This window comes from Lepidochelys olivacea (assembly GCF_965140295.1).
Source record: "Lepidochelys olivacea isolate rLepOli2 genome assembly, chromosome: 6".
Classification (NCBI taxonomy): domain Eukaryota; kingdom Metazoa; phylum Chordata; order Testudines; family Cheloniidae; genus Lepidochelys; species Lepidochelys olivacea.
The window spans coordinates 72,256,773-72,274,931 of NC_140416.1; the positions used below are offsets into that span (position 1 = coordinate 72,256,773).

At 38.9% G+C, this 18,159-nt stretch overlaps 1 protein-coding gene across 1 annotated transcript in view; it reads right to left on the reverse strand.

The window, feature by feature from the left end:
• Window positions 1-4,880: 4,880 nt before the first annotated feature.
• Window positions 4,881-18,159, reverse strand: part of LOC311521480 (rho GTPase-activating protein 11A-like) — an 83,783-nt gene continuing 70,504 nt past the window's right edge. Inside the window, exons 16-18 of the mRNA XM_084629810.1 lie at window positions 14,151-14,263; window positions 7,319-7,372; window positions 4,881-5,072 (exon numbers count right to left, since the gene is read on the reverse strand). Of these exons, the coding sequence (XP_084485936.1) occupies window positions 4,977-5,072; window positions 7,319-7,372; window positions 14,151-14,263 (263 nt within the window). The 3' untranslated portion in view covers window positions 4,881-4,976. The remainder of the gene's footprint in view (window positions 5,073-7,318; window positions 7,373-14,150; window positions 14,264-18,159) is intronic.

Below are 18,159 nucleotides of genomic sequence, written 5' to 3' on the forward strand. Positions count from 1 at the left end.
TTTTAAAATGATAAATAAATACTTACTAACAGAAAACTGTAAGGCTGCTTCCCTTAATTTGTAGTAGGGGTTTGAGATGTGGCTGGCCCACCTACAGGAAGCATGACAACTTGAACACAGTTCTTGCTAGGTAAGTAAAGGAGGAACAAATTTGCAGTTAATTTGTTTAAAACTGTATTTGGCAATTTTTAATGTACACACACAGCACATACACACAGTGGGACTTGGGCACTTGTGCAGGATTGTTTTTGTTTTATGTTTTTTTTAATTTCAAAGCATTTCCATTCTCCTAAAAGGATTTTCCTTCCCTTTCAAATTTGTATAGATCAGGATGTGTGTCTAATTTCAGAGAGAGGCAGTACCAGACCCTACTGACCTGAGACACGGGGGTGAGGTGTTGCATGACTGCAGATGCTATCCTTTGCTTCACTGGCATCCAGTGTCATCCTGCACAGAAGAGGGAGTAGCTCCAGAGGGAATTTAAAGCCTGGCTGTGCTGAATCAGCTAATAGAATAGTAGTAGACATGGATCGATATTTGACATGGATCGATGTTTGGTTTTAGTGGCTGTGCCCTCTGTATCTACCCACCTTCCCAGTCTCTTTCCACACAGCACATTGTAAATATATCTGCACCTGAGAACTTTACAGCAATTTAAACTCTTTGTCCCATTCATCTAAAAAAAACCAGAGACCTGATCTCTGGTCTCTTACAACAGTGTAAATCAGAAGTAATGCCATTGAAGTCAATGGATTACACCACTTTTACACCATTGTAAATGAGATTGGAATTGTACCCACCATCTTACAACTAGAGCTGACCAGAGAACAACAATTCCATCCCACAGCAACTTTCGAGGTTTCAATTTTGGTTTTGGACAAAACTTTTCAAATGTGTTTTGTGAAAATGGTATGGGTGGCCAGAGTATTGAACTGGTATTTGGGAGGCCCAGCTTCATAGTCCTACTGTGGTTGATTCAGAGCAGAGTTTTTCATCCCAGATCACTTCAAATCATGCTGAGCAGGGATTTGAACCTGGGTCTTCAACATCAGTGCCCTAACTGCCCAGCTGTCATTGGTCTTCCCTGCCCTTTTCCTTGCCATTCCCCCAATGATTCACACAGCTGAAAAGCTTCTTGGCAAAAGTAGGGTTGTACAAAGTGATATAGGTCTCTGTAAAATGCTGCAACAAAACATTTGTTTCAGAAAAATGTTCTGACTAGCTCTACTTAAAACCCTACTAAATCTCATCTCACACTAGCTGGAGCTACTACACAGTTTGTTTAAAGGTCCCTTATCAGGCACCGAACAAGCTTGTCAAAACGGACTTTGTTTAGATAAACATAAATGTGCCAATAAAAATAAATAATATCAGTTTACTCATTACCCATTCTTATATTATTTAGTTTGCTTTGCAGATTAGCCTCTTTATATGCTTTACTATTGATTTGATTAAACAATTATCATAATCTTAAAATGACAAAAATTCCTGATTGACTCCATCAGAGCAGAAATATGGCATGTCTGAGGAAAAGATATTGAGGGGTCTTTATTTACAACTACAGTTCTTTTTGGATCTTTGGTCTCTTTTGATTGTGAAAGGACCTGGCTATCCCATTTCAGAAAGGCAGGCCATACACAGAGCTGAAGATAGAATTGTTAATCCTGTTATCAAGAATACAAAAGCCACAGGTTACAGTTTCTCAATAGTTTTTTGGGGGGGTGTCCTAATTTCAAGTACAGTCAAGAGGGCTTAATGGACTCAACAAATTGCCATGAATTTGAGTTCATTTAACAGGTAATTCCTTTAAGGAAGGTTTACTACTTTGTGGTAACATGAAGTTTAAAAAAAGATAAAAATCTCCCAACTCTAGAACTTGTTTTCCCATCTCCACACAGATCTATGACTGAGAGACGTTCAGCTTCTCAGGCCTTGTTGAAGTTGTAAACAGTTATCAGGCTGTACCTCAGCAGTAATCTAGTTAGTGTGTGGTGCCTAATTATCACGTCACCATGTAGTGTGAATAAAGTGACTGAGGCCTGCTGCTCTTAAAGGAACCAGACCTGAGTTTTTTTGATGTTATTAAGCAAACCACACATCCCACCCTTCCCTTTATAAGCTATGCATTTACAAAGTACAAACAACATGGAACGGCATATGAAAGGGATTAAAAGACTGAAAAATGAGTCACTTTAGTGGTTGAGTCTTCAATCTGAGAAGTAATTAAATGAGCTTCCTTTATATGGTAAAGCTGGAGAGCCTGTAGAACCATTTTTCCTAACAGTAGAGAAGGCATTGTGGGGCGGCGGGGTTGGTAATCTGAAGAAACACTCTTCCAGCTTTATGGGATCTAAGGGCATGGAAATGCTTCAGCCAACTCAAATTCTGTCTGTCAGCGTTGTTGTAGTCCTGTTGGTCCCTGGATATTTGGGAGACGACACAGGAGAGGTTATATCATCTATTGGACCGTCTGTTGGTGAGAGAGACAAACTTTTGAGCCACACAGAGCTTTTCTCCAGGTTTGTGGAGCTTGAAAGCTTGCCTCTTTCACCAACAGACGTTGGTCCAATAAAAGATATTACCTCACTCAGCTTGTCTCACTAGAATTCTGTCTGGCTGCAGCAGCAGCAGGCAGGACAAAGCTAGAAGTTTAGGGATATATTTTGGGCCAGTGAAATCAATAGAAAGTTCTGCTCTGAAACTGATGGCATGACATATAGCCCTTGGTTTCTATTTTAGAGCCAATATCTGGTAATGAAACATTTCTTTGTACTCCTAGTCTGAATGGAGAATAAGCAGGAAAACAGGCTAAAGGGTTGAGTAAGCTTGATAAGTGGGAAGTATGGATCTGGCTCTGTGAAATCCTGAGGACAGTCAATGTCTGATGAAGTTTTTGGGAGTTGAGGTTGCTCAGCATCTTGCCATATCCAATTACAAATCTCACCCTACAACATACTCCCTTCAACTCAAAGCTTCTGTTCATATATTCTTTATAAGAAACAAAAGAATGTGAAGCAACTCATGAAGAATTCAAATGGTAGAGCAAATTCTAGAGTTTTGCAATCTGCTTGCAAACAGTTTGAGAGAGGCAAGAATCAGTGAATAAATAATGCATTATTAATTCTAATAATACATTAGCTCTAATTGCTACAATAGGAAACTCAAATTCACTTCAATCCAGTTTTTGGAAATCTGGTGAACCTGCATCTAACCTCAAGTAGAATTTCATCTCCTGTCAGTCTTGTACCTAGTTTATTCTGTCTAATCTAAGTTGTTCAGCTTTTTTTTTTTTGGTGAGGGGGGTATCTTGTCTCACAGGTTGAGGTTTCATAAATATAAGGTGAACCCATTTACTATAATCTCTGGGCCATTTGATATGTAGGAAAAATACATATCAAGTGTGTAATGTGGCCTGTGGGGTTGGAAAGCAATGCCAAATACCTTCTAAAAGTAACAAAATTTGATCTGATGGCCCCATCACAGCTCACCTGACTGGAAGGTGGGTATCAATTTGTTGGTTTAGGAGGGAAACAGCATCCTCCCCCAGTCCACCAGAGCGACAAGGGCTTTTGAGATGAGCTAACCAGTGGTGGAGCACCAAGGGTTAGGCTGCTACACAGGAACTACAGATTTTCACCTTGCTTCTTGCACAGGAGTATTAAATGCCCATGGAAAGATGATGGTCCTTTTTCACCTTTGTTTTTTCTCTTGCAGCAAAGCAAGTAATTTACGTAGCCTGATAAAGGGTTTACCACTGCCAGACAACTGGTAAAATTGAAGGCCCAGGGTGAGGCTTATTGATTAGCCTACAGCTGGGAATCTCATCAGCACTATAGCCCAGTTTGGATACTTAGAGGTGCATGTGTTGACTCATCATCAGTCAGCTGATTGGCAGAGTTGTAGTGACTCTATTGTGACGAGGCCGAGGGTCATACTGAATATATAATGTGCTGTGTTCGGGCCAGGTAGCATTGGTACCTGTCCTGATTTTTATAAGATTATCCCTGTTTTAATGGAAGGGGGCCCTGTCCTGGAATTTAGGCTGACAGGACACCTTATGTCCAAAAACAATGGAGAGCCTCCCACTTACAAATAAGCTACATCTGACCCGAGATCTTTGTTATCATACACAAATGTCATTTTCCTCAGTCATGGCATTCCATAGGAGTATGAATTGAGCCACTTTTTAAATGTACAAATCCAGTAGCCACTCGGGGGAGGGGACACGGGGGGGAGGGGACACGGGGGGCATTGGATTTCATAGTCTGCAAACTAGAGACATACCAGCTGGTAGCCAAGATGAGTGTGAGTGTCTGGGAAGGATGAGATAGTGAAATGATAAAAACTGATCAGGAAAAATACTTCAGTCTGTAGATTCAAACCACAGTTTTCTAGTTAGCATGGCGATAACTAAGGCAGATTATCCTCCAAATACTGTGGAAAACATCACTCTGTAAACATTGTAGATTGCTTGAATATTTATTAAAATAGACCAAAAGCTGAAAGTATCTGGGTAAAACAACATTTATCATTACTTTAGTTTGTTAAATCACAGTATCTGTGAACTAAAAAAAAAAAAAACCTATAATTTTCATGTGTCAAACATGGGAAAATATAAGAATAAACACTGGAATTAAACTGGGCAATTTTTTATATCATCTTCCACTTTACAAGCTGCTGTTTAATGCTATTAACTCACGTTTTTTAGTTACTAAAATGACTAATATTTTTAAAACGCGCTCCATGACTAAAACAAAAACAACTAAAAGGTCCTATTACCATAATTTAACAGAAAGCAGAATCATAGTTTCATTATCCAAGCGAACAATGTTATAAATACATCTGTTTTTCATCCACAATTATATAAATAATAAACATGCTGCCATTTGCAAGGATTTTAATAGCTGATTATATGTAAGCAATATTGTGATCTACGGGAGGGTGGCATGAGTTTTCATCATTCATTTTCATTGTACTTATTCGGTGCCCTTGTCTTCATCTGAGAAATGAGGAACAGACTTCTTTGCTACAACGTTGTCCAGTCTCTGGCCTTGCAAATATGGGTTCACACTCTGAAAAAAAAAATTAATTAAAAAGATACTGATTAGGAATGAGAAAATATATCCTAGGGTAACTAGCAATAATGGATATATAAAACTATGCTTACTGATCTGAGTGTCAAATGTAAACTGATAGATTGTCTTCCCAATGACCTGTCAGTCAAGCAGACATGCCCATATCATTACTCTTGGAATATTTGTGCCCTCCATGTGATTACTCTACAGTATTTTTCACTGCTCTAGTGATTCCAGTCCAGTGTAGTCTAGTTCCACTATATGGAAAATAAGAACCCTAAGCCTCTACCAGACCAGACCAGACCAGATCAGTAATATATTATATGTGTTTTATCCGAATAGGAAAATAAATCAAATGAACTCTATGGATTACTCACATGCACACAGTGTTTATGTGATTAGATTACAATAATTTGTCATGTTTAGTAAAAGTAGGATATAATATAGTTCCATCACGCATCTTTACAAATCTTTGGGGGCAATGTTGACACAAAGCTTATTTAGAAAGAACTGATTGACTTGCAAATATTAAAACTCATTCTCTGGTTGCCAATTTTTCTTCTCAGTGCATGAAGAACAAATAGCTCCCAGGGAAAGATTTTAATATTTATAAATCAATTTTTCCCTAAATAAGCTCTAATGCAAAAAATAATCCATTCCACTAAAAAGAAAAAAGTCCTTGTACCTACTCTGCAATCCTTCAAGGTGGAGAAATAAATGAGAGGATTAACTAGAAACTTTAGTATAATCTAAATAAAATGCTAATGTCTTGATTCTCTTCTCTTCAGTGGAAAAGGGGGACTAACAGGGAGCTGGAACTATTATCCCCATTTTATACATGGGAAACTGAGGCACAGGAAGGCTAAGTGACTTGCCCAAGGTCAAACAGGAAGGCTGTAGCGGAGTGGAAAATTGAATCCTTGTCTCCCAAATTCCATGCTAGTGCCTTAGCCACTGGGCCACCCTTTCTCTCATATGAGGATGATAAGCATTACATTCCCTGTTAAGTCAGGCAGCATGCAAACAGAGAACATCTTTCTTTTTTTTGATCTGCACATTTCACTAATCTTATCTTAAAGTGCAGTTCTACTATGTAAAACTACGCTACATATCTGCTCCCAGAGGCACATCCGCTTACTTTACTGACTTACAATAAGTTGATACTTTTTTTCCCTGTTAGCACTGCAAAACCAACAAAAGTCTAGGAGAGGGAGGTGGATATCCTTCTGGGTCATGTAGTAATCATCAGAATTGATTAGTAAATTCTAACTGCAAAATGTTTATGGCTGGTGATGTGTGAATCAGAAAGAACTCAACTTGACTTCCAGCTTCCTGATTGAGATTGCAAGGTAGGAAGTTAGAAAAACAATTTTTTTACTTTCTGCTTCAATTATTCCAAATACAGACTACTCATTTTCTAATAAATATGGAACCCCTGCTGCCAGTGTGGAAATGCACTTTACATTTCAAAGTCCTATTTTCTTCTTATGGAGAAATGCAGCAGCAACAAAGTTGAACGATAAATACCTTTTCTGAGACAGAGGAAGGGACAGGAGCAGTGAGAGAAGTCAGGGGTTAGCGAGATGGAGGGTGCAAAAATTCTGTGTCATCAGGAGAAGAACCCATTCAGTTGAGTTTGTGACACATCTGGATGCAGAATAATGGTCCTAATTCTCCTCTCACACCTGGGGTAAATCAGTAGTAACTTCACTGAAACTAACAGAACTACATCAATTATAGGGACAAAATCTGCTGTGATTTACACCCTTACAGCATGTTGACACAGGCAGCTGAGGGCAGAATTCTTTTCTATAGGGATCTAGCATTGGTAGTGGATTTTACACATACCTATTATGGGGAATTCATTTTTTAAAATTCAGTTTGAAGGAGAAATTATCCATGTTATTCAAAATCATTTCCTATGCAAAATAAAACCTATTTAAAAAGCAAGTTAATATAATTCTTAGATTTTACGGGAAAGCTTTTCACTTGAATACATCTTCTGAATGCAATGCAGCTGGCTGTGATAGAATAATAAAATTTAGGCTTAGTGGACTTTTATGGAACCAGGCACTGTAGTTTATCACAGTAATGTCGTGACTTCAAGTAGTATTCTAAGTTATAATACAGATGTATTAGTCCAATTCTTCATTTCAGCAATAGGATTTTACCTTTTTAATCTTCATCAGCGCTACACAGAAACAAGATATTAAAATTAAAACAAGTTGTGTTCCGACAATTACCCTTTTTCTTCTTTTTGGTCCACCCTTTATCTTCTCAAAGAGTAAATTCTTATTCTACAAAAAAATACAAATATGGATCAAATTTGGTTAACTCTTCTTTTAAGGCAAGACTATGTTATTTAAATATTAGCATATGGACATTTTGGAAACTAGTTTAGATCAGAATGTCATGTTATTGGAAAGATAAACCACAAGGAAACATTTTGATTACTGCAGCTATTAATACAATATTTTGCTATTCTTCAGGGATAGTCAGTGTCATCAACAATTATAAACACAGGCATATTAGACAGTCTGAGATGTTATACTGTACTGTAATTTTTTGTGTGTACAGGGCCTCAGTGATCAGGGAAATTATTATTAATTAAAAAATACAAGGAAGTTGGGATACCAGTCTGTTGTAGTTCTCTTCCTCTCTTTTGAAATGATAATTGTACTTGTTCAATATTTTTCTTTATATATGTTTTCCAAATTCCTTTGAAAAAAATCATTATCTTAGTCACTCACACTATTTCTGTGAGTGTTTTATTCCATATATTTACTATTCTCTATGCAAAAAAGTTCTGCTGAAATTCTTTCAGTGCCCAATCCTTCCTTTGTTTAAATAGTGCCCCCAATAAAGCTTCTAAAAACCATTTGGTCTATAACATTTTTAATAGAGTGAACCTTTTAAAATCTGCCAAAAAATGTCTTGGCAGAAAGGAAAGTTATGATGAGGAAAAAAATATGACTTTGTGACCACAGTTTGTATAAGTGTTTCCACATATTGCTATATTTCATACAAGTAGTGAACTCAAATAAGGTCTGGAATATCAGACACATGCTCAACAGATTTTGTTTCAATTCTGATTATACTTTAGGAAAAAAAAAAAAAAAGAAGCAACCTGAAAATGCAATGAGAGAAGAATTACATTTTTAAAGGCAAACAGTATATAAACAATGCCATTAATTCTGCTATAAACAACTGACCTAACATTGATCATGTAAATAGAGAAGGAGAGACAAATTCACAAAACATTTCTACCCTCTGTGCAGCCTTGATATGAGAAAAACAAACATTTTGGAGAGCTACAATGACATCTGCCAAAACTGTCTGTTTTGTACATTTCATGTTCATTAAACCCAAATTCACAAGGCATATCTCTTGCCCAACCTCAACTATTTCATCTGGGGTGTGCCAGAAAGGCAAAGGAACAGAGAGTAAATTGGCCAAAGAGAGACATTCTTGGCTACAATCATTTATGCAAACTCACTTGGGGAAAACTTCAATTTAACATTTTTAAAAAGGCAGATGTGTAAATTATTCCCTGTAGGAACCAGCACATCATTTGCAGTTTATCTTCACACACTGTTTGACCTTATACTTTTCATTAAGGGGGGAAAATAGTCTCTGTCGTAGAAAAAGGGGCACGGCTACTAAAGCGAACACTTGTATCAGGCAGGCAAATTCCTCATAATTGAACTGTTCTTCCTCAACAAGATCATATTTTGTTTAGTCTGTTTGGAAGTGATTTAAGACCATAACTTCCATTTAAGTATAATGTGTAGCACAGAGCAGATAGGGTTATGATCTAAGATTGGGTTCATGTAGTAACAGCAAATCTGAAAATATGTGCTTGTGAAGGGGCATATGTGTTTGGGCCTCAGAGCAGCATACAGCTTATACAACCTGGTGGGTGGATGATTTCTTTCCCCTTCTCTCTGTGCATTTTCCTAGCATCCAGCCCAGTTATTCAGTCTGAGCACTAGGGTCTGAAGTGGAGCCTAAGTACTCAAATTATGTTTGTAACCAACCTGGGTAATGCCATAGATGGGTGCATGGGAGGTGGAATCTCTTCTTAGATCTCATTGGTGATAATTTCAAGCCAATGAGGTTGCCCAGCTCCATGCTTTGGATTTATATGATCATTTAGCAGAACTTACTTAAAAGGAATAATGCAATAGCAATGTTGTACACTTACTACCTTGAGGAATATTTTTTATCATTCAATTCAGAATCTCCAGGTCACATAGTCTTCATGTCTGAAGTTTTATGTACAGTTCCAAACAGAAATATAGCACATTGAACTGAATAATCTGTTGTTATTGTTCAACATTAAAAAGGGTCAACAACCCTTGATGTAACCCTTCCTAATAATCATTATTGCTGCCCCAATGTTTAGAAATGTGCTTGAGCAAAAAACATAATTGGTGCTCCTGATTATTACAATTGCTGTAAGTCAGTTATTTGATAACAGGCAGTTAGCATGCACAATTACCATAGAAATGCACATATAGCTGTGTACATACATTTCTAAAAATCTATTATAAAACATCCAAATGCCTTCAGAATCTGGCTGAAAAATTATCAAAGTCCTTGTTCTTTAGATGGACTATCCACTGATGAAAAGCCAAATGGCAGGGTGTACTGCAATCACACCATCCCTATGTTTTGCTTAACGGTTCCATTCTTGTGAGCAAACAGTGTCAAAATTGATGAGAATCCCTCCCTCTAATTCAGCTGTGAATTACACCTCTTTTGTAACATGTCATGCCACCTGCCCTTGTTGAACAGCAATTGCTTTCAGCTATACTAGCCTGGTAGGGCTGCCATAAAAATATGAACAGATATCATCCCCCCATTCATTAAAAGGTCCTCACTTACTTACATAGAACCATCCCTGATTAGTAGGGGAGACATCTTTCTGAGAGACAAAGGTGTGAGGTTGTAATGTGGGGTCTGTCTGTAGGGCAGGATCGAACTGGGGACCTCTGGAGCTCAGTGCATGGAGCCTCTACTGCATGAGCTAAAAGCCAACTGCCTGTTGGCTAAAGCCGTAGAGCAGATTCATTTATCTCTCTCTCTAAGCACTCTCAGTGCCACTAGACCGGACAGAACACCACACCCAGGAGGTGTGTAGGTTACAAAGTCACCAACCAAGGTCAAGTTTTAAAAGAAGAAAGCTGATCTTTCTGAGACGTCCAAAAATTACACCTTTGCTCATTTCAGCACTTGGAGACTCCAGCTCCAACAGGATGAGTGAGGTTAAGCTATCATATTATACTGTTCTGCTTCCCACCATCTTTCGATATTAAGTAAACATAATAAAAGTCAGTACAAACAGAAATCTATAAAGTGCTAGCTACAGGCTTTCAACAAGATCTAAGGATCAGGGATGGCAATTTCTTTCATACTGAAGTCTCTGTCTTCTGGTGCACTTACATTCCTGCTCTCCATTTATCTTTTTTTTTTTTTTACTGGCTCTGGTCCACCCACTCTGATAAACTAAACCAGCACTGTTTCTAGCCTCAAGATGAGATGGAAATTCATGTTATTTAGTACAAAGAAATGTTATTCAAAAATGTCATTGTCTTTTAATTCTCCACATGTATCATTATGAGTCAGATAGCCTGACAGAACTCTATTGCCTCTTCTTTTTCCTTGCCTCCCATAGCATGAGCATGTTTAAAACTTCTGGTGTCAGCCAGTCTAAGAAATATTCCCATGTGAAAGACTAAATTGTCTCAGTGGAAGTTTTTCTGGAAGTCAGCAACAGCTCATGCACCTCTCTAGATCGATGTCACCAGTTTAAGAGATAAGCTACAGGGTAGAGAGAAGCTGAATCTAGATGGAAAATACTTCCCTATTGCAAAAGAAAGTCTGACCAGAAAGGAAGAAAAAGGAAAAAAATAAAAGATTCTCTGGCCAGAAGCTAGGAGATCGGAGAACCAGTAGTTACATGCAGGAACCACCAGAATCATGTGATCTCAGTTGTCTCACCAGCCTCAGGTCTATGGCTGGAAAGGAAAAAGAAAGCATTTTCTCCATGGCAAGAAAAATTAATTCATCAGACTTTTAGGATCCCTTCCCCTCTGAAGCATAAAGATCACTATTTAGAAGAGTTGGAAGAGAACAAGCCAATCTATGGATGTTTCTGTTTCAGACAAAAAAATACAAATTGACACAGATGCTTATACATAAACAGATACGTTTATCATTGTTTGCATATTAGTATCCGCATTAAATAACTGAACTATATAGATTTGGCACAAACACGGACCTGTGGACTCTGCCATATGAGGTTATTTCTATCATTATTTAACTTTTATAAATTATGTTTTCAGACTTGAAGTCTCTCTCTCTCTCACACACACACACACACATACACGAGTGATATACAAGTTCCACAACTACACAAGCACTCAAGTACATTATTTTCTTGTTTAAAAATCTATTTCTTCCCTCTCTTTCATAAACAAATCAACATTATTTAACCTGCAACTATCATTTGGCTTTGATTATTAATATTAGAGGAACACATGCTGTCTGTCTGCTCTGGGAGCTGACAAAGGGAGAACAAACAGTTAGTTCACTGACCCAGTGGTGCCAAGATCAAAAAAGGGGCTTGGGTTAGGCGGTGGTCCCTGCCCTAACATGTGCCCTTGACAGTGGACCAGGTTTTGTGCTGATATAGAGGATATCCTGACTCTATGGGTATTGGGGTGCAGTGATTCTTAGTTACAGGACTCTACAGCCTCCTGTAACAGACGATTTGGGGAAATCTGGTTTAGAATAATACAATATTTCATCCCTTATGTGTATTCAGTCCTTGGCCTCTCTACTGAAACTGCCAACGCATGCGTCAACTAAAGACAGCTGAGGGGAGGGGGGAGGGTTGGGAGGAGTCAGATGATGTGGGTGTATACAGTTGTGTACTGGACAACTCACAGGCTATGAACAACTAGTTTTGGTCACTCACTTCATATCTAAGCCAGATTCCAAACAGTGACCTAAAACTGAATGGCCTGTACCTTCATCATATGGCTCTTATTTTTAAAATCTCAGTTAGGTAATTTTTAGACTGCCCTTCTGCTATAGTTCTCCCAGAGTAAAATCTACTTACAACAGCAGCATTCGCTGTATTTCTTTATCTTTTTAATATATAACAATGTATGATGAGGAAGCAATTGGGGCAACTGTGCTGGATCTCAGCAGAGCATTTGACCATAGATATTAGCAGCTGTTTCATCTCTAATTAAAAAGATCTGGACTTGGCTTTGCTGCTGCCGCATATAATTTTGGTTGGGGAGCAAACAATTTGTTTTAATCCATATGTGGGAAGTTTCTTCCTGAATTAGTAGTAACTGATGGAAAACTAAAAAAATAACCCAACAAAGCTCAAGATAAGGTATCTTACAATATTAACTAATGATTGCCCACAATTGGTTAAGTGTATATCATTAATGACAACATAGTATGATGTACCCTGGTTCTGACATATTGTTATAGTCCAAAAACTTGCAGACATATTTTTATAGTCTTCAAAGTGGCATTATGAAAATAAATTACTTATGAATAATAAGAAAACTAACAATGTTATCTGGCATAAATAGTAAACTGAGTTCACCATCTGGTGTTTTTAATATTACAACCTTTGATGCTAATTATTTAGACTGCAATAAGAGTTTCCAATATTTGGATATTTGGCTTCACTCTGCCTAGAATTTTAGGGATCATATAAGTGAAGTAATTAAGGCTATAAATCTTAAACTGGGCTGGTCCTAAATGATATATCATTGTCTCATGATTACAGCAAGAGGAGGCACTGCCAAGCATGTCCGTTTATCAATATCTGTATATGGAAAGCTGGTTTAGCATAAGTTTATCTAAACTAAAGAGTTACAACTATGTATAAGATTTCTTGATTTGTTCTACAAGTACTAGTGGTGACCTGTAATTCTTGTCTTTATGGTGCCTTACATTGGTATTAGATTTGGTATTAGACATCTAATTGATGTAGTGTATTTTTTAAGATTAAGAAGCGGAACTCTCCTCAGACCAAATCTGGCCTGCATTCTCATGTAAGTAGTCTTGCTGAAGTTATTGTACTGCTTGTATGAACAGAGCAAGATTTTGCCCCTATTTTACTTGCTATATTTGTTATCCAGAATGTATTCAAAATCTTGTCATGGTCCAAAAAAATTCAACTAATTTTGTAATACAGCTTCGACTCCATGTAATTGTATTGAAAAAGAGTCTCTTTTTACATGATGGAAGCTTCAGAGTGGGGATATTTCAACTGGGTCATTTTAAGGCCTGATCCTGGTCTCACTAAAGTCAATACTAAAACTCAGTGTGTTAGCTAACAGTACAGTCTCCAATTACTTGTCTCCCAGGCCCAGATTTTTAAAGGTATTTAGGCATTGCTCTGCTCAGCATTGCAAGGTCTAAGTGACTTAGGAGCCTAAGTCTTACTGAAAGTCAATTATGCCTATGTCACATTTGAAAATGGGACTGAGCTGTCTAAGTCATGTAAGTCCAGATCCTCAAAAGGTACTTAGGCACCTTTGATTTCACTGGGAACTAGGCACTTAATTACCTTTGAAGATCTGGGCCATAGGCCTTGAATGCACAATGAAGCAATGACCAGATACCTTTAAAAATCTAGGCCCTGGTCTATAGTTGTGATCTGAAATTTTGTGCTAAAAATGTATAAATAGGTTTAGTGATCGGTGCCTTGTAGTTGGCATATGATCCATTTGGGTCATTGGATTTATCAGGTATATAGTCATCATGCTTTAGAACAGGTGATAAGCTAGAGGCTTCTATTTTCTATAACTTTTATGGCCTTTTGATCAGTAATATATTTTTCACTTTTTCTTTGCCATTAATTTGACGTTGGTTTCTTTTAAATAGGTGTAGGTACATCTCTTTAAGAAGTTTCCTTTCAAATGATTCTTTTTTTCAGGAGAAAGGAACCCATAGCTTTCTCCTTACAGCTGTGTGGTACCATTTAGCAGACCCAGCAGACATTCCATCTGCTGCAAAAGTAAAGAAGACTGATTTACTCACCCACTTGCCGAGGCTGGGATAGTCGTGTTCTGGATCAAAAAGGTGTTGGTGCAGCTGGTATTCTCTACTGAACTCTGCTGTGTCTGGTGTGTTTTCTAGACACCCATCGTCAGCTGCAAAAATCAATTAGAAAGCATTAACTGCTTCCCAACTTGCACAGTGCACTATGAGCAACTCATATTTAGTGGCAACATTTCTTAAATTCAGTTATGCAATACAAACTTTAAATAAAAACTGGGATACTGGAAATGCTACACAGCTTTTCTCTGAAAGGGCTTGGTTAGGGTATTTTTAATTTTTGTAAAAGTCTTCTTAAGGTCAACCCATTTGCAGCTTGAAAGTTAAATCTATTTCTTTTCCAATTCCACTCCTCTTCCCTCCGCCCACCACCACACTCCACCATCACACCCAACCAAGGGCACAGACTAATTTTTTTTAGACAGAACACTGTATTCTCCCAACTTTAAAAAAAATCCCCAGTGTTAAAGAGATATCTGTGCAGTTTATCAGCTACCACAGGAACTTTCTCTAGAGTCAAACTGGTTCTGGTGAAGAGATTTCAGCAATTCTGTTTGGGAAGCCCATGGCAGAATGCCTATGTTAGTCCAGGTAGAATCTGCTTTAATAAGCAACTACCTGAATGGAGCTACATTTCTCGTTAGCCACTCTGTTCAGGGGAACTGCAGATCTTTAACGTGGCACTTACCCCCTATTTCAATGCAGTTTGAGGCTGAAGTTTGCACAGCAAAGGCAAATCTGCAGTTCAGTTAACATTTTGATATGTCCAGCAACCACATTTGAAATACAATGGACAATTCCTCAAGTTGCATCTCAGAGCATCAGCAGGATTAATATTCATAAATTGCTGACAAACCTGTCTGATATGTTTGTCAGCAGGTTGTATTGCTGTTTGAACTTGGTGTCATCACAAGAGAACAACTGGACTTTGTAGAGGCCATTTTCTACCTACAGCTGTTATGATGAGATCTATCTTAGATACTTAAATGACACCAATCATCAAAGTAGCTGAGCTCTTCACAATCTGTAATTTATGTATCCTCAAAACACCCCTTTGAGGAAGGGAAGAGCTGTTATCCCCTAATAATACAGGGAACTGAGACACAGAGACACTAAATGACTTGCCCAAGGTCACACAGTAAGTACGTGGCAGAACAGGGAACTGAACCTGGAATCCTAGACTAGCTCCTTGATGACAGCTCCTCCCCAAGAGAGAAGGGCGGTCCTCAGTATTACAGAAGCATAAGTGCCATTTTCAAACAACTTCTAAGACAAAAACTAACAGCAGAGACAGAAGCAGACTTGAGGAAGGCCTTGAAACCTTTTATGATCCAACACAATCCTTCTTGAATACAACTGTGTTGAAATATATTGACCCAGATGAAGGACAGTGCATGGAGTTTCTTCTGCCACTTGTTCAGAGCTTTGTAAAGGCATTTCTGCTATCTGTTTACCTAGGTGCTTATGACCTGTTTATGGAACTAGATAAAGAGGGTAAATTAGCAGTAGTTGAATTGGCAAATAAAAAAAGTTAATAACTTTGGTGTGGAACCAATAACTTTTGAGATGAGAGGACACAATTAATGAAGATTTTTGTTAACTTGTCTTCCATGCCTCAAGAAGGGTCACTTCAGAATAGCTGCCCTGCCAAGAACAAAGACACCAAAGCTGCTTACATACATTACAGGTCTACAGAGACAAAGAGCCAGTAGGAAGCATGACTGGAACAGACATCTATGCTGCCTCTCTCAGGTGAAATCCTGGCTCTATTGATATTAATGGCAAAACTCCTGTTGACTTCACTGGGGCCAGAATATCACTCCTAATGAATAAATCTTTAGCCTAGAATCCAGCAGGTAGTGATAAAGATTATTCTGTAGAGCAAGAAATTAGAGAAAGTAATTCTCTTAAAGTGGTGTACTCTCATTGAATATAAATAAGATTATTCATAATTTCATTTTTTTTTTAAATAAAGAAAAATCAATTGTTTCAAAATCCTTGTAAAACACCGAGGTTCTGATACTGATCTTAACTGGCTCACTGATTTCCAGGGAGTTTCTGAGTTATCTCAGTTAAGAGATCAGAAACAGGCCCTGAACTATTCTTTTATTTTTATGTCTCTGTGTGTGTATTGTCCATTTTTTGAAAAACTCACTAATTTTTGTAAAGAACTGCTGCAGAAGTTCATCATGACATTGTAACTATGAATTTGCAAATCCTGGTGTGGGGTGCAACAGGCAGCATAAGATTAGTGTGCTTCAGGAGAGGTGTGAGCAGAGGCTGCATGTGGTGCAATTAAGTTTAAGCACAAGGCACCATCCTGCTTACTGTGGTGAAAATAAGTCTCAAGCAGATTGTGCTTCTGCTCCCTTACTCTCAAGAGTCTAAAGAGACATATGTTCAGTCTACATCTTACTAATGAAATGCTCAGCTACTCAATCCCCATTCTGGCCTATTAAAAGTAAACTAGACTCGGCCATGCAGCAGTACCCATTAATGCAACCACTCCACACTTGGGCTCTGCAGGGAAAATCCAAAATGGCACATTCTGTAAAACATTGTTATGGCAGATGCCACCAGGTGGTGCTGTTGCACAAAGTTTTCCAAATTCTTTTTCTTGTATTCGGTCTTGGGAAGACAAGCAGTGTTGTTAGGTTCTGGGCTATGCAAAGTTCTGTTTAGAGACTGTTTCTGCATGGAGGAAGCTGTGCAAGCAGCTAGAGGAATATACTGTCTGCTTCAGTCTCTGATTAGCATCAATTCATAAAGACAGTAGCTCCCTGAGAACCGGGCACTGATGTTGGACTGATATTCCTGCAAGAAGGGATTTCCCTGCATGCTGTTTGACCTCTTCTGTTCTAGGACTGGTATATGTATCTAAATCAAAGAAGTTCCACTTAGTATATAATCACTGATTCCTCCTCCACTGGATAGCCAACCTGCCATGCCCTGGACATCTACTACCACTTGGCTGCTATTGGGAAAAGGAGCAACAATATAATTATGGACAAGGGTAAGATTATTCTTTAGGCACCATAGCTATAGTGCTAGGGCTCTTGGTTCAGGAATAATGTCTTTGCTTGATGATATCACAGTGATGCTATCATGCAGAGGCCAGAGTCTGTAAGGTGCACAAGACTGTGTGCTCCACTGGAGGAATGAAGAAAACGAAGGGACAAGAGTCCTAACTCCTACTACTCATAGTAGAGGTCTCCAGCTTTGGTAAGTACCTTTGAAGAGAGGGCAGTCCAGCACGGCCACTTCTGGTTCTTCGGGGGGTCTGGGGAGGGACAAGGCCCTAGGCAACTGCTCTGAAGTTCTTTTTGTGAAGATGGGACTTGCTTTCTGCCTCCCTCCTGACTACTGTTCTTGCCATCGCTGCAGCTCTTTAGATGGGCCAAGAGGAATGGAGACTATTACCACTGCCTGGAGGGGAAGGGACCTCCAGCCTATTGCTGGAGCCTGTAGCCTACTTCCCTCCTCCCAAGCCCACTGTTGTTGCAGGCATTAGTGAGCAGGTCTATGCAGGGAGCAAGTCCCAGATCTATGGACTGGGATTGCAGGGTTCATACAAAGTATGAACTAAAGTGGTGCTAAAAACAGCAATGCAGACACTGTGGGTTTGCACTGGAGCTAAGGCTCTGAACCCTGCCCCCTCTCCCCCCGTTTCCCTGGGTTTCAGAGCCTAAGCTCCAGCCTGAGCCTGAACATTGACACTGCTGCTTTTAGCACCATAGGGTGAGGCTGAGTCTGTAGAGCCAGGCTCAGAGACATGCTGCCATGGGTTTTATAATGCAATGTAGATGTGCTCAGTGTTAGGGATAAGCCCAGAGAGAAAGGGGGCCCCAGCCACCGCTGCTATTCCTCACCTGCTTGGGAGAAATCCTCCTGAACTACCACTGTGCCCCTCATCCTAACTACCAACCAAGCACAGAAATAATTTGTAACTTGCTCCCTGCCACCACTCCCCACCACCCCACACCTGAGCTGT